Source organism: Manis javanica, chromosome 13 (genome assembly GCF_040802235.1).
Source record: "Manis javanica isolate MJ-LG chromosome 13, MJ_LKY, whole genome shotgun sequence".
In the NCBI taxonomy this organism is placed as follows: Eukaryota; Metazoa; Chordata; class Mammalia; order Pholidota; family Manidae; genus Manis; species Manis javanica.
This window is the reverse complement of record NC_133168.1, coordinates 69,381,056-69,407,061: the sequence shown is the minus strand read 5'-3', so window position 1 is coordinate 69,407,061 and position 26,006 is coordinate 69,381,056. Positions and strand designations below refer to the sequence as shown.

The 26,006-nt window shown below is 36.9% G+C and overlaps 1 protein-coding gene across 5 annotated transcripts in view; it reads left to right on the top strand.

Moving 5' to 3' along the window:
• IPCEF1 (interaction protein for cytohesin exchange factors 1) overlaps positions 1 to 26,006 on the top strand; it is a 161,363-nt gene that overhangs the window by 106,569 nt on the left and 28,788 nt on the right. For all 5 annotated transcript variants that reach the window (XM_073219782.1, XM_073219783.1, XM_073219781.1 and 2 more), the window contains 3 exons: positions 3,054 to 3,112; positions 4,441 to 4,529; positions 16,604 to 16,976. In XM_073219782.1, the coding sequence (XP_073075883.1) occupies positions 3,054 to 3,112; positions 4,441 to 4,529; positions 16,604 to 16,976 (521 nt within the window). The remainder of the gene's footprint in view (positions 1 to 3,053; positions 3,113 to 4,440; positions 4,530 to 16,603; positions 16,977 to 26,006) is intronic.

Below are 26,006 nucleotides of genomic sequence, written 5' to 3'. Positions count from 1 at the left end.
ATTTGTTCTTCAGTAGCACCTAATGAGCATCTTTTCTCACTGATGTGGCCTGTTTAAGCCAGTAGATCATGTACAGGTATTTCTTAGCGAAAGACAGAGATGCTAGGGAAGGAGAGACTGGTGTTTGGAAAGATGGGTCCTGTTTGAGAAGTTCGCCTTCTTGGGAAACTGTGTTTTTAGGTGGTGACAGTTCTCTCAGGGACGATGAAGGGAAAGGTAATTAAGTTTAATAGAAATGCTGTGTTTTCTGCAGGGACCCTTAATTTGCAAGAATAGGGGTAAGTAATTAAGGGTAATGAGAGTTGGTTTCTAAATAAAGCCTGGTGGTTGCTGCTTTTCCCAGAAAGTGTTTGTGGGAAGACTGTTCTTGTTTTGTACATCACTTTCTTAACACCTGTGTTCCTCCAACACACATCCACACCAAGTTAATATACAACAAACTCCCAAGAAACGTCTGTCATTTTCTTTTATGTAAATATGTCTTTTTGTACATCCATCTATTTAGCCACAGATAGAAATTTTTCTACTGCCTTGATTAAAAAAAAAAGTCCTAGCAAAGGAGCTATTGTAGGCCAGTGGGTTCTAGAAAGAAAACAGTCGAACAAGATTCTAAATAATCACCAGTTTGTCATAGCTGCTAGCTAATGGTGGCATTTAAAAGGACATGAATTTGGGTAAGGGCTGAGAGGATTTTTTTTTTTATTATCAATACGCCTCCATTTTGCTGTATTTTTGTATTTTCATGTCCTGGAGAGGAGCTTAGAAATGCTTTTTATTGTTTTAGACATTCTCAATTCAAAAATACTTTCTGCGGTGACGTTTAAAAATTATTTATTTCACTTTTAGATGCTTTTTTTGGGGGGACAGTCAGCTTATATAATTATGAAATCAGTTATACACTAAGAATTAGTTTATTGTAGTACTTAAAAAGCGAACCATTATATTCATTGTGCTTTGCCTGATCAATTTTTAAAAATTAAATTTAAATGCTTCTTTTAGTAAGTAATAAATAAAATGTATTCTTGTAAGAAAAATCATACAATATTACAGTCAAAAGTAGGTAAAGCAAAGACCTTCCCGTATGCCAACTTCATCTTCCAATTAAATTTCTCTCCCCTGGATTAGCTACTTGTAACAAAATGACATGTATCATTCCTAATGCTTTTTTTGCAGTTCATACATGTATAAAAATATGTAGTTTTAAAGGTATATTGAATCATACTAAGCACACTCCTTTGCACTTGCTTTTTCCACATAACAGTATGTTAGGATTTCTTCAGGTCATTACAAGGAACTCCTCCATCTCAGTCTTTTTTATTAGCACCATCATACAATAATATAGTACTGATGGAATCAGTACCATATTTCATCCATTTTCCTATTAGTGGACAGTTACATTGTGTCATAGTTTTTTTTCTTTTTGCCATTGAAAGCCTTGTTGCCATTGAAAGCATTCTTCCACATTTATTTGTGTACATGAAGGTGTGTATTTTTTGTAGGATAGAGATTTATAATTGCGAAGATGGTAGATATTTAAATTTTAAGTAGTATCATCAAAATACCTGCTTACATTTGGCTGTATCAATTTTCACGTTCAACTCAATGAGACTATTTCTTTAAAATCTAGATATCAGTGAGGAGTTAAGTTTTTGCCAATTTAGTGGTGAAAATATTTTATTGTGCTTGAATATGCATTTTCCAAAATGCCGTTGAGGCTGCGATCTTTTTTCCATACATTCATTAGTCATTTGTATTTTTTCTGTGATTTCCTGTTTCTTTGTTTTGTTTATTATTCTTTTGGGTGTTATGAACATTTGATTTGCTCTTATTTCATTTATTTTTTGAAAATTAAACTTATTATATATTTCCTGTTAAAAAAAATATCAAATATAGCAAGACCATTGTAGGTTGAAGGTTGAGTAAGGAATCCTAGTTTGTTGACAATTGTAGATTTGGGGATTGTGCAACATTTATGGTGGGAGTGAGATAAATATTTATGCAGTGTCTATGGTGGAAGTATAGCTGCTGAACAGTTCATGTGACATTACAGGACTGAAGACATGAAAGGTGTAAGTGCATCAATGAATGCCTCGCATTGTTACTGTTACTTTGTTGGCATTTGTTGACTTATACCACTATTGAATGCTCTTGTTTCTCAAAAACCAAAAGGTGAATACACATTACTGAATATAGTTTTTAAAATACAGCAAACTAGAAAGAGGTGGGAACTAAATCACTTAGACTATCACTATCCCAAAATATTTTTCCTATAAATAGCAGGTTATAGAGCTAGAAACACGTGAAATAGAAGTGTTGTGTGTCTTTTAAAAGTTTGTGTAATAAAATATATTCTTACTAAACCCGAGAAGGAGCTTGAATGGCCTGACGTCAGAAGCCAAGTTTGAGTTCTTTAAAGTTTGTCCAGTTCTATTTTTGTTATTGATGTTTAGTTGAAATTCATTGCTGAAACATGGTACATCAATAGAAGATAGGTCAATTTTTACCTTACATAGAATTCTTCAAGGAATTAAAATTTTATCTAACACACAGAATAACTATTGAGCTATAGCCAGATCTTTTACTGATTGATATAAAAATCCTGGTTTAAAAGTGTATCATCTTTGTTTTTTTTGTGAAATAAAGTCACATTAAAAAAATTATAGAAAGCTTTAATAGTAAAGTTACTGAATTAAATCATACAGGTTTTGATGGTTGCTGAAAATTTCAAATGCACAATTAGAAAAGACAGAATTGTTCATATATTTGGCATATATACTATAGTTGCCCACATTAGCCAGCTGGGTAGTGGCCCAGCTCATATCTTATCTTACAAAGAAGGCCCTGAGTGAGGAAAGTATTGTGAAACCAGAGATCTTAGGTTTTGATTCCACAAATTTATGCTGTTTCTAGAACTGTTTAGACTGACTATAGAATTATGACCTAATTTCTTTAGAAAGTCTGGCACAAGACCTTCCTCCAGGGTCTAGGGAGAAGGTGAATAGGTAGGGAACCAATCTGTTTGGTCAAACATTTACTTTCTTTTTGAATTTTAGGTGGTTGAACAAGCTTGGATTAGCTGTAATCCATCAAGAATCCACTACAAAGGATGAAGGTGTGTTCTATTTTAAAGATATGAAAATTTGGCAAAAACATTAGAGTAGGATGAAACACAATGTCAAGTTCTATGTATAGTCTTGTCCTAATGAAACATACTTTGGCATTTAAAATTATCTGAAAATATATAGAGGCAGACAAATTCCCACAGACTCAACCAACGTGGAATAGAGCTTCCCGTGCTAGCGAAGAATGCTTTTCACACTTCGCCCACACGTTGGCAGCTGCAGGCTTCACTGACATCTCAAACAATTGCCAATGCAAATGTTTTATCGCCCCACTTACTGAATTCTTACTCATAGATGTGATCTCATCATGATCTAGACAGATAACTTTCGTCCCACTATTTCCTCTCTGATATTTTAATATTTCCATCAGGTGTGTGCTGAGACTATCCTAAGTTTGTACTGGGAACTTGAATGTCAGGTTAGAACACAGGCCATATTTTTAGCTCAGTCTCTAGGTATCAGGGCTCAAAAGCTACAGGAACCTGATTCTTCATAATGATGCAACGACTCTTTAATATTGAGAAGAAGGAGGCTTCAGTTCCCAGGGTCACAGAGCTGATACTATTTCTGAGATTCTCAGCTCACATAAAACTCAAGAACTAGAAATAGGGAGTTACATCTTTGGATAATCAAACTCATAAAATCTTCAGTTCAGAAATGGAGAAGTGGCAACTTGACTTAAAACAAGAAGAATAATTCCATACTGTGAAATCAGTGTCCTAACTATCTCTTTGGTCCTTTTCTCCATATAATAAATACCCATTGTATATTTGAAGTACATTTATAGATTGTGAGGAAAAAGTAACTACATGAAAACCCTCTTCTGGTATGTAAGGCCTTCCATGCCATGGCTTCAGGCAAACTTTCAGCTTCATTTTCCACCAAATTCCTTCAGGGACTCCAATTACCTGGCTCAGCGTGCCTCTCGGGTTCATATTTCTCTTACTCCATGTACCTGATGTTTCACTTATCCTGCTATTTTCAGCTTCTTATGATTCCTGTGATCAAAATTAATCACTACTGATTTTGTGTTCCTTTAGTATATAGTATATATCACACCTTTTCTGAGGACACACATAATTTTCCCCTTCCTAGTCCTCTTCCTGTGTGTTGGGCACTGCTTGGGGACAGACACCCTAACACGGCCGTTGGTTTTTTCCCTCTTATGTAATCCCCTGGCACCAGGTGGCTCACCAGGTGAGTGCTTCCTGAACTGGATTGGAATTGCAATAGCCAAATGGGGAAAAACCTCGGCTCATGCATTACGGAATACATGGTGACTGCGATGAAACATTACGCATTTTCATTTGTGTTACAGAGTGCTACAGTGAGAGTGAACAGGAAGATCCTGAAATAGCTGTGGAGACACCACCCCCTCCCTACCCTACAGAGACTCTGTCCCCTGTGGTATGTACTCACATAATTAGTCTGTTGGTCATTGATCAGATTGGGTAGGAACTCCCTTGACTGATACATTTTTTAGAACAGGCTAACTTAAAGTACCTGCCACAGAACAACTGAAATTCTCAGGGTGCTGATTTTTGAGCCTTCTCCATAGCAATCCATTGGTGTGACAAGCTCAGTGAATTTGTGTGTAATCCGCAGGTGCATCATACTCTGAGGTTTCACAGTAATGCAAAGGGCATCTAGGTGACCAGTGCTTGCAAAGGCTTGTCTTATAATGTTTGTTTATATTCTACTTGTTTTCAGAAAGAATTGAAATTGCCTTGCCTTACAGGTGTATGTACTGTAACAATGTAAAAGGAATATAAAGGAGATGAAGGCAATAGCATGAAGAGAAAATTAAGAGTCAGAAAGATAGCAGGAAGGTAGGGGTGGGGTTAGTGCATTAAATCTGCATATGGGATGATTCCATATATTCACTAGAGAGAAGTCCAAGTGTGATCCTAAGTTTTGGAAGCATCCCTGTAAGTTTGGGTTGTTAATGATGTGGACTGTGGAGAGCTGCTTTACATTTGGATGTTCATTGGCATTATAATGATGGCCCCAAGCAAGGACCTTTGGGGAAGTTGATTTATGGTTTTTGTATCTACCATACGAAGACTTATTGAGGTGCTTTAATTATATAACCATTCATTCCCTGAAATAACCATGAAAGGTACAGGCATACCTGAGATATTGTGAGTTTGGTTCCAGACCACCACATAAAGCCGATACGGCAATAAGACAAGTCACATGAATTGTTTGGTTTCCCAGTGCATATAAAAGTTATGTTTACACTGTGCTGTAGTCTATTAAGTGTGCAATGGCATTAAGCCTAAAAAGACGATGTACATACCTCAGTTATAAAGTCCTTTACTGCTAAAAAATGCTAACCATCATCTGAGCTTTCAGGGAGTGACTGGTGGAGGTTCTTGCCTCGATGTTGATGGCTGTTCACGGATCAGGGAAGTGGTTGCTGAAGGTTGGGGTGACCGTAACTTTTGCTTAAAATAAGACAACAGTGAAGTTTGCTGCTTTGACAGACTCTCCCTTTCATGAGCACTGTCTCTGCAGCATATGATGCTGTTTGACAGCATTTTACCTAAAATAGAAATTCTTTCAAAATCGGAGGCAATCCTCTCAAATCTTGCTGCTGCTTTATCAACTAAGTTTATCTCATATTCTAAATCTTTTGCTGTCATTTCAACAGTCCTCACAGCATCTTCACCAGGGTTAAATTCATCTCCAGAAACCATTTTCTTTGCTCATCTGTAAGAAGCAACTTCTCATCTGTTCAACTTTTATGAGGTTATAGCAATTCAGTCACATTTTTAGGCTCCTATTCTAGTTTAAGTTCTCTTTCTATTTCTACCACACCTGCAGTTACTTCCTCCACCAAGGTCTTGAACTCCTCAGAGTCATGCATTAGTTTTGGGTTGGAATCGATTTCTTCCAAATGCCTGTTAATGTTGATATTTTGACCTCATCCCATGTATCATAAATGTTTTTATTAGCATCTACAATGGTGAATACTTTACAGAATGTTTTCACTTTATTTGCCCAGATACATCAGAGGAATCACTATCTATGGCAGCTATAGCCTTACTAATATACTTCTTAAATAATAAGACTTGAAAGTCAAAATTCCCCCTTGACCTATGGGCTGCAGAGTGGATACTGTGTTAGCTGGCATGAAAACAACATTCATCTTGTTCATCTCCATCAGAGCTCTTGGGTAACTAGGTGTATTGTCAATGAGCAGTAATATTTTGAAAGGAATCTTTTTTCTGAGCAGTAGGTCTCAAGACTGGGCTTCAAATATTCAGCAAATCATGCTGTAAACAGATGTACTGTTATCCAGGCTTTGTTGTTGCATTTATAGAGCACAGGCAGAGTAGATTTAGTGTAATTCTTAAGGGTCCTAGGATTTTCAGAATGGTAAATAACGATTGGCTTCAACTTGAAGTCCTCAGCTTCATTAGTCCCTAATAAGAGAGTCGGCCTATCCTCTGAAAAGCCAGGCATTAACTTCTCTCTAGCTATGCAGTTCCCACATGGCATCTTCTTCCAATATAAGGCTGTTTTGTCTACATTGAAACTCTGTTGTTTAGTATAGGCACCTTCATTAGTTATCTTATTAGCAGGATCTTCTAGACAACTTCCTATAGCTTTTACATCAGCACGTGCAGCTTCACCTTGTACATTTATGTCATGGAGATGGCTTCTTTCCTTAAACCACATGAACCAACCTCTGCTAGCATCACAGTTTTCATCCACAGCCTCCTCATCTCTCTCAGCCTCCATAGAATTGAAGAGAGTTAGAGCCTTGCTCTGGATTAGGCTGTGGCTTAAGGGAATGTTGTGGCTGGTTTGATTTTCTATCCAGACCATTAAAACTCTCTCCACATCTGCAGTAAGACTGTTTTGCTTTTTTTAAAAATCATCCTTGCCTAAACTGGACTAGCACTTTGACTTTCTTTCAGGAACTTTTCCTTTTCAGTCACAACTTGGCTAACTGGTACAAAAGGCCTAGGTTTTGGCCTGTCTCAGCTCTGGACATGCCCCCCTCACTAGGCTTAATCATTTCTAGCTTTTGATTTAAAGTGACAGGTGTGACTCCTGCTTTCACTTGAACACTTAGAGGCCATTAACTGGCCTAATTTCAATATTGTTGTACCTCATGGAAGAAGGAGAGAGACAGGGGCATGGCCAGTCAGTGGAGAAGTCAGGGCAGCTGCAACATTATTGATTAAGTTCACTGCCTCATGTTGGGTGCAGTTATTGGCACCCAAAACAATTGCAATACTAACATCAAAGATCATTGATCACAGGCCACCAAAATAAATATAATAATAAAGAACAAGTTTGAAATATTGTGAGAATCACCAAAATGTGTCACAGAGAGAATGCTGTTGGAAAAATGAGGCCAATAGACTTGCTTGCTGCAGGGTTGCCACAAACCTTCAATTTGTAAAAAAAAAAAAAAAAAAAGCCCGCCATATTGCAAAGTACAATAAACCGAGGTATGCCTGTAGTATTTTTAAATCTGCATTTCACTGATTACTAATGAGGTCAAGCATCTTTTCATGTTTATTGGGCTGCTAAGCATCTGTTGAGAGCTTTGTATGTTTTTGGCTCTCTTACAACTACTATTTCGGACTTACAAGGTTTCTTTATTTGTCATTAAGAGTGAGGCAAGTCTCATATCCGACTCCATGGCTTTTACTTTTTGAACCCTATTTCATAGTTTCTTTTGTAGGCAGATGTTCATGATTTCAGTGTGTCAGATTCATCTATCATTTCCATGTGGTTAGTGCCTTTGCTTCTGGCTTTAATTTTTTTCCTACCTAGGATAGTAATAGATATTACTATACTCATTTTATGGATAAGAAACAAAGGTTCAGCAAGGTGGAATGTCCTGGTCATACACCAGTGAGTAAATGGAGCATCTGCGATGGGGACCCCAGGTTATCTAGTTTTAGAGTATATGCTCTTGCCACTCAACCACGATACTTATCCACCTATGGACCCAAATAACTACTGGTTCTGATAGGTTAAAGCAGCTCCCTCACTTCTGTTCTGGAAGAATTTAATACTTTGTGTGATAAAGTTTTCATACTTATTTGCGTTTTGCTAGTTCCTGGATTTAAGGTGTTTAATTTCATTTGGATAATGACCACTACTGTCTTTACCCACCATTAGTGGAGAATTACAGTCACTTTTCTCATTTACTTGGCCAGCAGCCAAGACCATAAATAAATATTTGTTGAATAAATATGCCTATTAAAATCTCTATTAAATAGGATCAGCCAAAATTAAGCAAGATATAAATAAAATTATACTTTGAATATGGTAAAATGTAGACCGATTTTTGAACTAGACTTACAACATATCCTGTCTTCATATATTCATAGCTTTAATGTAGTCTTTCTCCTTTTTAAAAATCAGTTTCTGAACTTAGAAAAGGCTAAATAGATGTGCCTTGTTGGTTTCATAGAAAGCACATATTTTTGTTTAGTTTCTCTCTGTCTCTGTGCCTCCCTATCTCCGTCTCTCCTCATTTAATCTGTAACACAAGGATTTGATTGGTCCTTCCTCCTCTTCCTGAGCTGCTCTCTCCCTCCCACTGTCCCCCCACCCACCCATATAAGTCTTTATTTATTTCAGTTCTGTAATACTGTGATTTTCAATTTTATAATGGCAAACTAGTCTCACAGATCACTAAAACCATTGTCAGGAGTCTAGAACTCTGCTTAATGAAAGTGAATCAACCACATTGTCATCTTAGATGGGGGGTCATGGCCCAATTGCACTGTGCAGTGCATCACCTGATGCTCCATTAGAAGCTCAGGGGATGCTTGTTTCAAGACAAATCCATGAAGGTCTACACATGAGACCTGTAAGTTAGGTCATTGCATTGGGGGGGCTTCTTTAGAATTTTCTGAGTTATCAATCAAATGCTATTTCTTAAAATTCCAAGTTGTACATTTTTGGGAGCTCAATAAAGCTAACTTTTTCCCCCTGAAGAAATATAATAGAAATAGATAAATGTTGAACAGTTAGATTTTATTTTTCTTAGCAACAAAGTATGTTCCTCCTGCTCACATATTTCCCAGGCAGATTTTGTTTTTGTTTCCTCTTGTTTCTAAAAAACAGACAGGCAAGACATTTGCTTAAAATACATTTAGGCTTTTTATTTAAACAGATGAAATTCAAAAAATCATGGTAACTTTTCTCCGGAGCATGAATCAACTTACTGTTTTGGCTCAATCTGGCATAAGCTAGCTATGACTGAGCTCTGTAAGCCTAGGAGAGAAAAAAGAATCTCCCCAAATTCTTACTTTCCAGAAAATTATCTTGGGTAGTGAACTCTTATTTTGGAATTATGACCTTAAAAGTATAAAATGCTACAATTCTGGAAAATTATCTCAAAAATTTTTAAGTCATGAATTAAAAATTTAATTTGGTGTCCAATAATTTTGATTGCTTTTAAATATAAGCTGCAAGATATCAGTACCAGACCAATTTGGAGTCTGCTTCTAATGGGCAGGACCACATTCTGGAATAGAATAAAGAATACTTCAGGGTCCTTTCTGGGTGAACAAGGTCTCTGTTTCTTCTTCTTGAGAAGGCTCCACAGGGTGGGTAGTAGCAAGGATGTCCATTTAGTCAAGAGAAATAAGAAATGGGGGTCTTTTTTTAGAAATGGGCGACTCTGGGTTTCACGTTGGAAGCTCTTTCATAGCAATCACTATCCAAGATTCCTTGAAACTCACAAAAAAAGCACCAAAGGAAACCATTCACATTTCAAACTCAAGAATTTTGTTTCAAAGTGCCTTAAGAGCTTAAAGATCATTACAAATCTGTTACACACATTTTTTCCTTCAAGTTTAATTTTTAAAAAGCGTTGTCTGACACCTTGATCTATGCTTGTATGTGTTTTCATTCATTTAACAAATATTGAGAGCAACTGCTCTAAATACTTGAGACACAGAGGTAAACAAACAAGACAATGATTCATTTCTTCAGGCAGCCAAACTTCTGGCTGAGGGAGACAGATAATAAACAATCAACATAATAAATACATCATCTGCTCTGTCAATAGAAGAAGAAGAGCAGGGCGAGTCAGGCTCCTTCAGGAGGGCTGGAGGTCAGGTTGTGGTAGCGACTAGGGTAGCCAGGAGAGGCCTGGGTGAAAGCTGAGAGCTAAACAAAACTCTTGAAAGGTGGTGTGAGTCAGGCAGATAGGAGCTTTCCAATCAAAGGCAACAGCTGGCGTTAAATTTCCTTGGTGCATGGATGGCAGCACGAGGTGGCCAGTGCGGCTGGAGCAGAGAGAACTGAGAGGAGAGGAGCAGGTAATGAGGCTGGGGGTGGTGGTGGCCATACCATATGGGGCCTGCTTTGAGCTATTTAGGGAGCCTTTGGGAGTTTTGAGCAGAGGAGAGATGTGATCAATTTCCATCTTAAAATGACCACTCAGGCTGCTGTGTGGGAGAGACCCAGAGAGGTAGAGAGTGGCATAGAAGCTAAGAAATCTTGGGAAGGGTGGGCAGTACTCTAGTGTGAAAGATGGTGGTGATGCAGACCAGGGCATTGCTGAGAAGTGGAATGGTCCAGTAGTGAGTGCAGTCGGAAGGTGGACCACCCAATAGGTGAGCCAACTATGAGAGAAACTGCGGAGACAGATATGTGTAATCTCAGCTCCAAATGGCTCATGCAGATTCTTGAAACACGATAGTCCTCATATGCTGATGCTTTTCAGAAGGGCAGTTCCTTTTTATCCAAAGGATGGAAAAAAAAAAAAACAGTTAAGGCAAACCAAAAAGATCAATAAGTAAAATGCGCTGCAAACTGTATGTGGCCCATTGGCCTGCAGCAGAGGAGGACGTCAACCATGAAACACAGAAAAGGGTAAAATTGATTTTAGAAATGCAAATTTAATCTTAGGAGAATGAATCTTGGGTAGTTGTTTACTAAAGGTCATTTGATCTTTTCACATGTGGCTATATAAAATAATAGACATCTGGCAAGTGAGATGGTTGGACGAAAAATTATCAGTTACTACATACACCAGGAAAAAGTAGAAAGAAAAATCCGCCTCATCAGATGCAAAAATTATCATAAACTCTATGGGTGAACATTGATTTTAAGACTTTTCTAAAATTAGCTTTTTACATCTTTGCCTCTAGTTTCTGTAGTTTAGCTTCTCAGCCTACGCCTCTGGTGGTCAATCACAGGGTATGGTGACATCCCACAGGGGATGGCTTACCTTTCATCCCCATTGCCGCTGCCTTCGCTGGGGCCTGCGTTAGCTCCTGCCCAGGTTACTGAAATAGCAGGCTACTTTTCTTCCTGCTTCCAATCTCTCTCTTTACTCTTAAAAACCACTTCCAATTTAGTCTCCCAAAAGTGCAGTCCTGATATTACTGTTTCACCTGTACAGGACCTTTCAGTGAATCCTCATTGCTTATTAAATGGATTCTTGACTCCTTGGCTTGGTATTAAAGGCCCTTGGGTTTTCTTCAGGCTGTCATTATAGGCCAGTTGTGGATTCCTTCTCAGTCATCAGCCCAGTAAATGGCCTGCTATTTCCCAAAAGCTTTCCAGACTTCTCTGCTCTTACGCAAGTATTTATAAAGTTTCTCCACCTGCAGGAACCCTTGCTCCCACCCCAATTTTACCTTCAAAATATCTTTCAAGCCTGGTTCAAATGTGACTTCCTTCATTAAAATTTTCCTAGTCCTCTAAATCAGGATAACCCTGTCCTCTTCTGAACTTTCCATATTCCTATAGTACACTTGAGGGGGGGTACCTTGGTCATGTTGTCATCTGCCTTGCATTGTCGATTTTGGGTTATCTGGCTTATTTCTCTAATTATTAAATTCTTAAAGTCAAATGCAGTGTCCAATATCTTTTTCTTTACCCACAACATTTATGACTGTGCCTAACACATATTTGGAATGAATAAATATTTGTTTAATGGACTTATAAATGAGCAAGTGGGTGAAGTTTGTGACTTCACAGATTTGTTTGCCCATGTGAATTAGAGAGTTACTACTTGACACCTTCTCTTGGCTTTGAGAAGGTAGATTTCATTTGATTCTCATAAAAATCCTGTATTTTATGAGGACTTGCTTTACTCTAGAGAAGTACATATAACTATCAGAAGTAACCTTTGTAAGCTTAGGTTTACCTTTTATTAGGAATATTCTTTTATGTGATCTCATTTGCTCCTCTTGATAAATTTGGGTCAGTCGGGCAAGCAGCTAATAATATTTTTGAGTATCAACCGTATGCTGGGTCCTATTGCAAATAAGGGGACTCTGAATTGAAATAGGTGGCATCTCTTCCCTGGAGCAGCTCAAGTTCTAAATTGACAAAGAGGCACAGTAAATTTGCTATGCAAACCAATAGTCTCAAGTAGCGATAAATCCCATAAAGAAAAAATGGGGCTTGGGTAGGGAGTGGCTAGGGCTGAGGGTGGGGAGGATATTGCTCTGTTAATGACTGTCTGGGAAAAGCCTGTAGAGGGAGATAATTGAATTGAGACTGAAATGATGGAAAAGAGGCAGCCAATGAAAAATCCACAGAGAGAGCCTTTCAGGCAGAAGGAACTAGAAATGTGTTCAAGGGATGGCAAGAAGCCAGTATGGCTGGAAAAGCGAAGGGCATGTGGAAGGAGATGTAGCTGGAGGGACAGTGGAAGGAGATGTAGGGTCCATGCAGGTCTTCTCAGCTACAGTGAAGACTGTGGCTATTTTTCTCCCTGTGATGGGCAGTTACTAGAAGTTTTTAAGGAGGAGAATATTGTGATCTGTTTTAAAAATACTCTAGCTACTGTTTGGAGGATGTACTAGGGTGGGGAAGGGGTGGGCAAGGATGGGAGCAAGAAGTCTGGGACTTGGAGGTAAAGTGGCTTCCTCAAGGTCACTTGCATTGGAGTGAGGCATAGGTCCTCTGCCAGCAGTTTGTTCAAGGTCATGCAAAAGGTCACTGACAGACAGGAGAGTTTACTGTACAAGGACTTTGGGGTTTTAGAGTAATGCTTCCATCAGCATGTGGTAGAAATACAAACACAACACCTCCTAGGGCTTAACAGCAATGGACTGGTTTTTTTTTTTTTTATTAAGATGGCCAATAAAAGGAAAGAAAAGCTGTGTGCTCTTCTTTTTTCTCATTTGGTTCTATCATGTTTAGTCTTAAGTTATTCCTGTATTTTCTTTTTCTTTTTTTCATATACTTTGACTAATGTTGCTTGAGATTTATATGCTGACTCACTTCTTCCTAATTACAGGCTTTTGGTGGCCATTTTAAACTATTTTTCCCAATGTCAAACTTGTGTTTTGAAAGAAGCAAAAATATTTGAGAGCTATCAGCATTCAAATTAAACTTTTCAATGAATAAAAACCTTATAGAGAAAATAGGAAAAAGTGATATTGATTTTTAATTTAATTATACAGTTTCTTCATTTAAAACTAAGATGTTTAAAATATCCTGAATTTTATCAGTATAAAACAAAATATTTAAAGTCTAAATATTCTAAGATGAATGAAACATGTTTTTATTAATAAAAATAAAATAATAAATAATTATTTATAATAATAATAATTATTTCTAATTATGTCTAATAAATAAAATATGTCTAATAAATAAAATAATAATTTTATCTGAGATTATAACATTTTGTGGGATATTTGCATTACAAATAGTAACAGTCACACCTAGATCATGGAAATAGGATAAATCATCCATAGCAACTTTACAGAGAATTTCAGAATGCCCCTCAATAAGGCATTAACTACTCTGTTATTTTTTTTCTTCACATGGCTGGTTCTCTGGGCCACTCTTTTTCAGCATTAATTTATCACCAACTATGTGTCAGGCATAGATGTTCTCAAGGAAGTCTCAAAAAAGAACAAGTCCATCAGCCCTACAGTATTAATTCTCCAATAAAATATCTCACCTGGTATGATAGAAGTAACCCCCCGGGGAAACCAGGTAAAGCTACCTCATCCTGGGGCCCCTGGGAAGGCTTCCTGGAGGAGCTGGCCCTTGAACTGATGCTCAAAGGGTGGGTTTGTGTTAGCCAAGCAGGAGTGGGGTGGAGAGGTGATTCCTTCATTTGATTTGCATTGGGAAGTTGTAGTGAGTCTATTACGTGGATGGTTCATAGAACGCATTGAGTTAAATATTCCAGTTGACTTGTAGCTATTGGTAGCTACAGAATGGTGGAAATAATGAACCATGATTTGGTACCACAGTATCTATAAAACATGTTGCCATATTGAGTTATCTGTAATGACACTCCAGGTTCACTTAATTTGTATTTTGTCAGTCTCTCTTTTAATGAAAACCTCCTCTGGCCTGATACACATCACCTTTTTCTCATTTTATTTTTCTTTCCTTTTCTTTTTCTTTTTTCTTTTTTTTTTGTGCACTCTTTTTTCACCTTTTAAATATCAAATTTATACAAGTTATATGGTGCTAGAATAGAGAAAATAGATTGAAGATATTTGCACAGTGCTTGAATTGAACAGGAATACACTTTATGGGAATTTCTGCTGCTCATTTAACATCTTTAATCCCTCAAGCAGCGTTTTGAGGTATGGAAAGTACAATAGTAACTGTGTGCATAGTCTTTTACTCAAATAGCCCTTTTGCTATAATTAAATTACAGTAGTTTCAGCAGGAGCAACAGGAAAAGTTTGTGCTTGGTCTCTTTTCAGGAAAGGAAGCTGAACCACTAAGGCCAGGTTTCCCTAAAATAGCTCACAATAGGGGAACATGTCAGAACTGAGCCTGAAGGGGTATTTTTGTTAATATTTATTTTTATATCCTGTTAATGAGTCCAATTTTACCCCAATTTTACCTTCGAAATATCTTTCAAGCCTGGTTCAAATGCAACTTCCTTCACATTTGCACTTTTTTTTCTCCTTTTAGAAAAAGCCTTAGCATTTATTTGGAGTTTGGGGATGTGCATTACCTCCTCCAGATAGCTAGGATTTTATTTAATGAATTACCTCTTTGACCTCTTAGTCATTAAATGGCCTGAATGGTTTAAGGCATCTGGTTCCCCAGGTCACTGACACGTTCCTAAATGGGAAGTGTTCATATCTGTGCAATTATTATTAAGAAGATGTATGTGGCGAGTTAGTATCTTAATTAGATATTTTAATATCATGGTATGAAATAGCATATTTATTGATGACTTTGACAACCCATGTATAGTCTGCCACAAACAGAGCATGCTTTGGATAAATACTGAATTTTTCCATCAGAATTTAGAGCTTAGAACCTGTAAAATTCTTGGGAACATGGTTTGGAGCAAAGTCAACTATTCTGAGTAAGTTGCAATGATTCTGCGGTGTATGGAAAAGGATCCTAGTTAGCTCGTTGTCTTCTCTCTCACTGTCCTCCTTACCACTTGGGAGTTCTGAGTGCTTAGAAGTGACAAGGAGAATCCCATAGGATAATACAGAGAACCTGAACCATGAAATGCCTCTCTGGTTTATCTGTCATTAAGATATAGTGACCCATAGAGCACTGATTTCCAGATTTTTGAATTTTTATTGACTAAAAATTTAAAAAATAGAGGGCCAACATATAGTTGCCAAATCTTTATTTGCTATGTAGGACATTAAAAAGAAAACTCCCAAAAAACAAAAGCTAATACCTACCATCACCATTTTTCAAAGGAAAACATATTTTACCATGAAAATGCAACAATGGTAAAATTTCAGAATAAATGAAGTTCTTCCAAGAGAGGACAATTGTTCTGATGTTTTCTCTATGGACTGGTGAAAATTTTGCCAAGGATTCTCATCCACCCTTGGATGGTAGGTGAGGAAATGCTTTCAGATCTTACATCATGAACCTACTGCTCATAGTCTGTGGCACAGTTTTGGTTTCTTTTTAATGAATTAGGAGCCTGCAAGTGAATGCTTATCTTCCTTGGTGAAAATGCATTGAAGTTTTAAAATTATCAGAGCAAATGAGTTGACTATTTCACTGAACTATGTAGTTATGAGCTGATGCGGGTCATGTGCTAAGGAATATGTGAAAGATATTTGAGCATTTAGATATATGTACTTTGCCTACTTTACTGGTCTCCACACAGTTAATATTGTTTCCTGTCTGGCTCTAGCTTTTGCTTTCTTTCTCTTAATCACTTTTTCAAGAGTTTTTGCTCAATCAATGAGAATACAGTGATAGTTGTAATCTACTTTTTGCTCAGTGTATCCGTCAGTATTCCAAAGAATTCTCCAAAGGGGCTTTTAAGTTTATGGAGAGCATTGAAGAGCAGTGTAAATCACTATATGGAGAGTTTTCAGATCCTTAGAATAGTGAATTCAAAGTTATGTAATTGGTTTTGGAAAATGGCATATGGATATAAATGTATCACGTATCTTTCTTTAGACTCTTTCTATTGGCCACTTTTTGAAACACCGGGTACCTTCATTGTAAATGGAAAGTGGAAAATGCTGGCCTAATCATGATTTATTTTATTCCTGTTTGGTTTTATTTGTGAAAAATAGGTTGCACAGCAGGCATCATCATCTCTACCCAAAGCAAGAGAAACATCGCATTCTTTCTCTTCCCTGGAAAATACAGTAAAGATACCCAGCGGTTTGTCTTCCTCATCTAAAGACAGACAGTCCTGGATTGACATAGTTAGCGGTTCATCTGCTGCAGCTGAAGACCAGGGACAGTCTATAACATTCGCCGTGCAGGTTCATTCACCTGCACCCTCGGAGGCAAACAGTTGCAAGGCCCTGGAAAACAACGTGGCTGCCTCAGAAAGTGGATTCTTGAACTCTTATTCTAGCGACGACACTTGTCCATTAAGTAGCAAGCTAGACCATCTTTCTGTCCCACACAAGTCTGCTGGGTCGAAGATGACGGACAGAGGTAAACCAAGGAACTGATTACTCTTCTATGGGGGGATGAATATTTGTGCGTGGATGTGAAATGCTGAGGTTAATTTGTAAAAATAACATTTAAAGTCGTGAATGGTGATTCAGTAGCTAAACACTCCAGTGGGGGAAGGCCCCGGAAGTGCTTTTGTAGAGGGGTTTGCATGTGGAATACTCCAGCTTCAAGGCCATTCATTATTTGGTCTAAGTGTCACTCATGAAATGCTTATGACTATGAGACATGTGATCATAAATTATCCACCAGTTTGAGGAAAAGCGTGGCTCATTTTTTGGTCTCATGTCTTATTCTCTGGAGCTTATGGTCATTAGATGAGGATTTCATAGACTGATGTTTATAACATCATCTCCATTGTTCCAAATAATTATAGAGCAACTGCCTTCCCTGAGCTATGACCACAAATGAAGTCTGGGTCTTAGCTGGTTGGTTCCTTAAGGTCCCTGTGTGGTTAAGAGGAAGACAATTTACATACACTTTGGAGGGCAGCACTAGACCTTTTAAACACAAAGGAAAGCACAGCTTAAGCTTTTGGAAAACACAATTTAGGTCTTACCAAAGGAAAGAGCTAATGGAGTATAGAATTCAATAATGTGATCTTTCTGAATACTCCATGATAATTAGAGTTTTATTCAGACTAATTTTTTTTATTACTGGTTTTCAATCATGTGTGTCTTTTCTGGTGGTCTGTGTCTTATTTATTCTGGTGTGAAACAAGCTCACCTGATGTACGACGAGAGAATGATAAGTGTGGTTTGTATGTTTTCAGTGTGCTGATGAGAGACAGTCGACTGGCTACATTGCCAAGATACCAGCTACACGGCATGTTGGCATAAATGATTGTGCCCCTCTCCCCTACCCTAATCAGGAATTTTCTTTAAGTTTTCCTATGTTTAGATGCACCCTATTAATTCAGTATTTGGTATCAGAGAAATTTAGGCTAAGGATTACAGCTGAAGACCTAGGGTGTGTGAGTGTGTTTAGTATTTTAAAGTATGCTGATTTGAATGCTCAGGCTGGGAACTCATTCTCCAAGTCACACTCTTGTACCACTCCCTGTGACCTTGCCTGAAGATGGCTCACACAGTTGAGTTACCTGCCTGGCCCTCTGGTGGTATTTTCATTTGATACTCCTAATTTAGGCCAATCATCTATTTTACATTAAAAAAAAGTGGAGTGAGTAATTCATTGGCAAAATAACCTACTCCTAGAGGTGAATGAGGTGTGCTGGGCTGAAAGGGAAAAACACCATTGAGGAATGTAGGGGCCGAGGTTGGAAGCTGGCCTCAGAGTTGTGAGGTGCTGTCGTCATGTAGGAGAAGTGTTGGGTTTAATGTGTATCTCCTTGTAAGTACAGAATTGGCACAAATTTTGAGGTGCAAGTAATAAGGAGGTAGTATTAAGTTCAGCAAAAGACTTTTAACATTGAGAATTGCTCAGTATTGAATGGGCTCCTTGGAAAGTGATGTGTTCCTTGAAACGGAGGTGGTTACTTATTCTGAGACAGCCATTTTCACTGGGTATTAATTGTACATTGCATGTTGATCACAAGTTTTGTTCTTATGAAGATATATTGAAGAAAGAATTTAAGTATCTTGACCTAAATATCTTTTTCACTCAATACTTAAAAGATCCTTCAATATATAGGACTGGTGGAACTAAAGAAAATAATGAAAAGTATCACATCTATTCTTTTCCCATTACAAACCCTTATTTTTAATCATTGGGTCATAAGTAGAAGTAAAAGGTTTCATTCATGCACAGCCATGTACACCTACATACAGACACACACACACATAGAACTCCAAGGTGAGGATGTTTTCAAAGGGAAAGTAGAGAATAAAATTCCATTTGCATTCTTTCCCAAGAGATAACCCTGAAGACTGAGTTTTCTCCAGCACGAATAACCTGAGAGTCAAGGGAAGGTGCCTGTAGTTCTTGCCCATGTCTAAATGTCACTCTGGAAATGAATGGGCTGTAGAGCCTGGCTGGGTACCAACAGCTCTTTTAATCTAACAGGGAAGAAACATGGTATTTTTAAATTTTGAGTTATGTGCACAGGAACCAACAAACTCCGTATGCTTATTCAAACAGCGTGACATGAAGGTAGTCCTCTTCATAGAAAGGAAGAGAAAATACAAGTATTTTGCTCTCACTGATTTGTTGGCAGTTGCCATATGTTACACAATTTTTGCTGATGATTTTCTCCTGCTGCTGGGGATTTGGTTAAATTCCCAGAAGAGTTAAACCACGGAAAGTCATTGCTATGGAAACAGCAACCCAGTCTTTGCTTGCGTTTGTGATGAGTGTTGAATAATCAGATTGCATATTATGCTTTTTTTTATGTGTGTGTGATTGTATGTCAGATAAGAAGGTAGCTATTCATTTTTGTGACTTCTAAAAGTTGTTTTTTAGCTGCCAACCAAAAAAAAAAAAAACAGGCCCTGAAATTCTTATGTCTGAAATATCGTTCAGGGTGCTTTTATGACAGGGATTGAAGTTTCAACATGTCTAAGACAGATGTTAGGATTTTAGCTTAAATCCCATTCTCAAAATGTGCTTGCTGGAGAAAGAGGCTTTTATCTTACAAAAGATCTTAAAGGTTAATAACTGAGTCCTGAAACAAGCAGACAGCATATATTATAGGCTTCTTTTTATTTAGACAATGAGGGAAATATTTTTCAGTTCGTGTGCAATTAAAATCATGGTTGCTAGAATTCCATACTGAATTTAACTACCCTTGTGGAAAATTTTCCCCTGGAGGGTAAGCTGTTTAAAAAAATGCAGGGTGTTCATTGCATCCTATTGGCTTTCTATATTGGGTGCTCCAGAGCTCCAGATTCTTCACTGAATCTTTCCATGATGCATAGCAGAGAGAGAGGTGATAGGGTTAATGGACTGCTCATGTCAGCTCAATTTTACATTATACTGTTCTTTGTTTTGGGAGAGGTTATGTGGCCCACGCCTTATGCCTGTGTGATGATGACTTGTGTTGTATGTTGCTACTCGGGTTATGCTGACAATGTGGAGTTGATGTTACTTATGCTTACCCCATGAATGGAGTGACCATACCCTGGATGCTGAAAAGCTGGATAACCACTAATACGATTAACAATCAATTTGTACAAGTAAATTGTCAAGTACAAGTACACCCAGAACTGACCTGAGAATCATAATCATGTTGACTAAAATGCATTTTTAATGAAGAGACAAGCATATTAGAGTATGCATGATATTTCAGGAAAGGGATATAAATGAGCCAGATTTTAGGATTAAACAAATATTTGTAAAATTTGTATACAATCTAAGTGGAAATAGTACAGATTTATATTATTTTAGCTAGCTACTTCTAATATTGCAGTAGGAATTACATGGAATGTCTTTGTAGGAATCAAGAAGATAATACAAAGTTGAATACTTAATTCCATTCTATTTAGCATTATTTAAATTATTTTTTCAGTATTTAATGTGTAATCTGTAACAGGAATATGATGATAAATAAGATATAATTTCTGGTCTAAAAATGTTAACATCTAATGAGAGAATGTACTTAGGCAAAGGGGCATTTTTGTACTCTGAAGTAAATTTACAGGTAAAAGTTTTACATAACAGTTTTAAAGTAAATTTACAGGTGAAGGTTTTACAAAACAGTTCAAAGAGTTGGAGAAAGGAGTATTACTAATGGTCTGCTCTGTCAAATATGCTAGGTATACCTCCGCTCATGGACACAAAATTTCTGCTCAGAACACCAAATTCCTTCTGGACTGAAATTGAATCTGTCATCACAAGTCTTTGAAGTCAGTCATGTTTGACATCCCTTTTTTATTTTTTATTTTTTTTGATTTTGGTATCATTAATGTATAATTACTTGAACATTATGGATACTAGACTCCCCCCATTATCAAATCCCCCCCATATACTCCATTATAGTCACTGTCCATCAGCGTAGTAAGATGCTATAGAATCATTACTTGTCTTCTCTGTATATGCTGCCTTTCCAGTGTCCCCCCCATCCCCACTACATTATGTGTGCTAATCATAACTCCCCTTTTTCCCCTTATTCCTCCCTTCCCCCTCCCACCCCCCAGTCCCTTTCCCTTTGGTAACTGTTAGTCTATTCTTGGGTTCTGTGAGTCTGCTGCTGTTTTGTTCATTCAGTTTTTTCTTTGTTCTTATATTCCACAGATGAGTGAAATAATTTGATACTTGTCTTTCTCCGCCTGGCTTATTTCACAGAGCATAAGACCCTCTAGCTCCATCCATGTTGTTGCAAATGGCAGGGTTTGTTTTCTTCTTATGGCTGAATAATACTCCATTGTGTATATGCACCACATCTTCTTTATCTGTTTATCTACTGATGGACACTTGGGTTGCTTCCATTTCTTGGCTATTGTGAATAGTGCTACGATAAACATAGGGGTGCATATGTCTTTTTGAGACTGGGCTCCTGTGTTCTTACGGTAAATTGCTAGAAGTGGAATTCCTGGGTCAAATGGTATTTCTATTTTAGATTTTTGAGGAACCTCCATACTGCTTTCCACAATGGTTGAACTAATTTACCTTCCAACCAACAGTGTAGGAGGGTTCCCCTTTCTCCACATCCTTATCAACATTTGTTGTTGTTTGTCTTTTGGATGTTGGCCATCCTAACTGGTGTGAGGTGATATCTCATTGTGGTTTTAATTTGCATTTCTCTGATGATTAGTGATGTGGAGCATCTTTTCATGTGCCTGTTGGCTATCTGAATTTCTTCTTTGGAGAAGTGTCTGTTCAGCTCCTGTGCCCATTTTTTAATTGGCTTATTTGCTTTTTGTTTGTTGAGGTGTGTGAGCCCTTTATATAATTTGGATGTCAACCCCTTATCGGATATGTCATTATGAATAAATTCTCCCATACTGTAGGATGTCTTTTTGTTGACATCCCTTTTTAATGGCCTGAATGGTGGCTAGATGGGTTTAGCCAAACTGTCTTTCAAAGTGTCAAACAGTCTTGCGGAGGGCTGCCCTGTTTTGTGTTCCCATCTGCAGTGTATCAGAGTTCCTCTTGCTTCACATCTTTGCCAGCACTTGTCAGTGTTTTGGATTTTTGCTGTGCTAGTAGGTGCACAGTGGGGTCTCTTTGTTTTCATTTGGAATTCCCTAATGATACATAATGTTGAGCATCTTTTTGTATGCTTATTTATCTGTCTTATTTGATGAGGTGTCTGTTGAGATCTTCTGCCCATTTTTATTTGGACTTTGATTCTCATTGTTCTTTATGTATCTTGGATACAAGTCCTTTATCACATACTTGTTGCAAATGTTTTCTCTCAGTCTGTGGTTTGTCTTTTCATTTAGTGGAGATTCTTATGCAAGTATCGTGGTCAGCATATACCTGCATTTCTCTAGGGGTGTCTCTCTAGAGATGGAACTGGCCATGATTTATGCCTAATTTTTTTGGATGATGACAATGTTTCCTAAACTGATTGCTCCACATCATGATTCTCTGGCCTGGATGGTGCATCTCAAACCCCCACATCTTCACAAGATGGACTTTTATGTTTTTACAAACATGGCAGTCTTGATTGATCTTGATTATCAATTAGCTTATTTTATACATTTATTTTCACTCTTTTACTCATTCTTCTTTGATGGTTTTTTGTATTTTCGATGGATTTGTTTATATTTTCCAATGGATACATTCTGGATACTCTTTTGTTGTCCATTATATGTATTGCCAAAATCTTCCCCACTTTTTGACTTCTCTTTTCATTCTTAAATGGTATATTTTAATGAATAAAAGTCCATTTTAATGTGGTTAAATTTGTCAATCTTTTCCTTTCCTTTTTGGTCTTCATTCAGCAATTCTTCCCAACATTGATATCATGAAGACAACTGCCATATTCTATAAACTTTAATTCATTTGGAATGATTATTAGGTGTGCCACGAATAAGCTACAATATCAATCTTATTCCATATGCATGTGTAATTTTCCTAGTATGGTTTATGTAAGATCCATCCTTCTTCCACATGTCACATGAGTCCTCAGGCCATCTTGGTTGTAAATTCAGTGCTGCTGCTTCTTAGATTTCTGTCTGTCCAGCACTGGTCTGTTTTCTCTGTTCCAGCTCATACCATTCTTTTAAAAAATGAGTCTTAATATCTGATAGGTCAAGTTTTCATACCTTGTTCTTTTTAAAGAGTGTTTGGGACATTCTTGGCCGTTTTCACTTACATATACATTTTAGAATCACCTAATTAAGTAATACACACACACAATTTTGTGTAATTTTGGCATGGATTGTATTTTATCTTTAGATTTAATCCAGGGAAAATAGAAATTGTTGCATTTTAAAATCTTCCAGTTTATGAAAATGATCTCTTTACCTTTCACTAATTTGTCTTTTTTACATTTCTTCATAAAGCTTTATAATATATTATCTCCTTTATAGAAGTCTTGAAAATACTTTTTTAGATTTAGTTCTCTATATTATATATATATATTTTTCCAAAGTGATTATATCATTTTTAATTCCAATCAACAATGTATGAGAGTTTCAGTTACTCAATATGTAGACAAACACATAACTAGTGACAATTTTTAAAATTTTTAGCCACTCTAATTTTACAGAATGTTATCTTATTGTAGATTTAATTTACATCTCTCTAATACATAGTGGTGATGAATGTTTTGCATATGTTACTTGACACCAATTTCTCTTTTTAAGTGAAGTATCTTTTTAAATATTTTGCCCATTTTTTAAAAATTGGGTTCTTTGTTTTTATTTTTTATTCTAACAGTACTTTATAAATTCTAAATGGGAAAGTTTTTTATTAGATATGTTTTGCAAATAATTTCTCCAAGTCTATACTTGTCTGTTCATTTTCTTAGCAATGTGTTCTTAAATTGTGTAGATTCATTGAGCTTTCCTATATAGAAAATCATGTGGTTGGCAAATGGAGAGAGTTTTATTTATTCTTTTCTAAACTTTATACCTTGTATTGCTTTTTCATACTTTATTGCATTGGCTGGGACCTCTACTATGATGCTGAATAGGAACTGTGAGAGCAGTCTTGCCATGTGCTAGATCTTATCTGACAGCATTCTTTCACCATTAAGTGTGATGCTAATTGTAGCTCTGTTGTGAGGGCCCTTTATCAAGCTGAAGAGGTTCCTTTCTACTCCTAGTTTACTGAGAACTTTTATTATGAATGGATCCTGATCTTTGTAAAATACTGTTTCCATATCTATTGATATGATTATATTATTAGTGAAGTAGGTTTTTCCAGTCTTCTAAAAACTGAATCAGTCTTGCATTTCTGGGATAAACTCACTTTGGCATAATTTATTATCTTTTTTCTATACTGTTTGGTTTGATTTGCTAAAATTTTGCTGTGATTTGAATACGTATTTTATATCAGTGATTCTTAACTAGGGAGAGTTTTGTGCCCCAAGGAACATTTGGCAATGCCTGGAGACAAGTTTGGTTGCTATAGTTGGGAGGGGAGAGAGGATTTGCTGCTGACCTCTAGTGGGCAGAGGCCAGGGATGCTTTAAACATCCTGCATTGCACAAGAAAGCTCTCCACAACAAAAAAATAATCTGGACCCAAATGTCAAAAGTGACAAGTTTGAGAAATCCTGATTTACAGGTTTTCAAATCTTTTAAATTTGTTCACATTAGTTTTATGGCCCTGCATATGATTATCTTGGTGAATGTTCAATGTACACATGAAAAAAAAGTGAATGGAGGACTGCTGTATAAATATCAATTAGGTCAAACTGGTTGATGGTATGGTTCAAGTTTATATCCTATTAAATTTTTAATCTAGCTCTGTAGATTACTGAGAGAAGAGTGCTGCGATCTCCAAATATAACTGCAAATATGTTACTTCTCCTTTCACTTCTAGCAGTTTTACCTCATGTATTATGAAGCTATGTTGTTAGGTACATTCAGGTTTTAATAAATTCTTGAGATTTGACCTCTTTATCATCACACAATGTCCCTCCCATTCCTAGTAATATTTCTTGTTCTAAAGTCTACTCTGTCATGTTAATATAATCACTCTAGCATTCTTTTGATTAGTGTTTGTGTGTTGTATTTTTTTATCTTGTGATTCTGAACCCATATCTCTGTATTTAGAGTATTTTTTGTATGCATCACACAGTTGGAACTTTAATTCAAGTTGACAATCATGTCTCTTAATGAATGTGTTTAGACTATTTACATTTAATGTTATTATTGTTACAGTAGATTTAACTCTACCATATTTGTAGTTGCTTTCTATTGATTCCATGTATTCTTTATTACTGTTTCTTTTTTCCTGTCTTTGGATTACATTTTTTTATGATTCTATTTTATCTCTATTATTGGCCAATTAGTTCCTCTTTTTAATATTTTTAGTGGTTGTTCTAAGCTTTACAGTATACATCTTTACTTATCACCATCCACCTTCAAGTAATTTTAGTCCATTTTACCTTAGTATAAGAATCTTACAAAACATATTCCATCTATTCCTTCACATTCTTTGTGCTATTGTTTTCATTCATTTTACTTCTGTAGATAACCTCACAATACATTGTTCCTATTTTTGCTTTAGACAGTCATGTCATCTTTAAGAGTGATTGAAAGTGAGAAAAATGTCTTTTATTTGTGCCTTTATCTTTACTATCTCCAGGGCCGTTTACTTTTTTGTGTAGGTTCGGATTCCATCTGGTCATGTATTCTGTCTGAAGAACTTCGTTCAACTTTTCTTGTACCAAAGGTCTGTTGGCTTCATGCCTGTCCCCTCGCAGCAGCTGGTCACCTCCTTCATGCTTCTGCACAGCAGGCACCTCTTTCTAGTTCCTGCTCCCAGCATTTCTCATAAGCACATGTTGTTATATCAGCATTAAGGACCATGCTGCATGTTGAATGCCACCTCCCAGATATATGAGATGTAATGTAATGCCCATGAAATGATGTCATCTTCATTTATGCTGAGATAAAATAATTGTGACAGGAGCAGAGAGGACTGGGCTTCTCGAAAA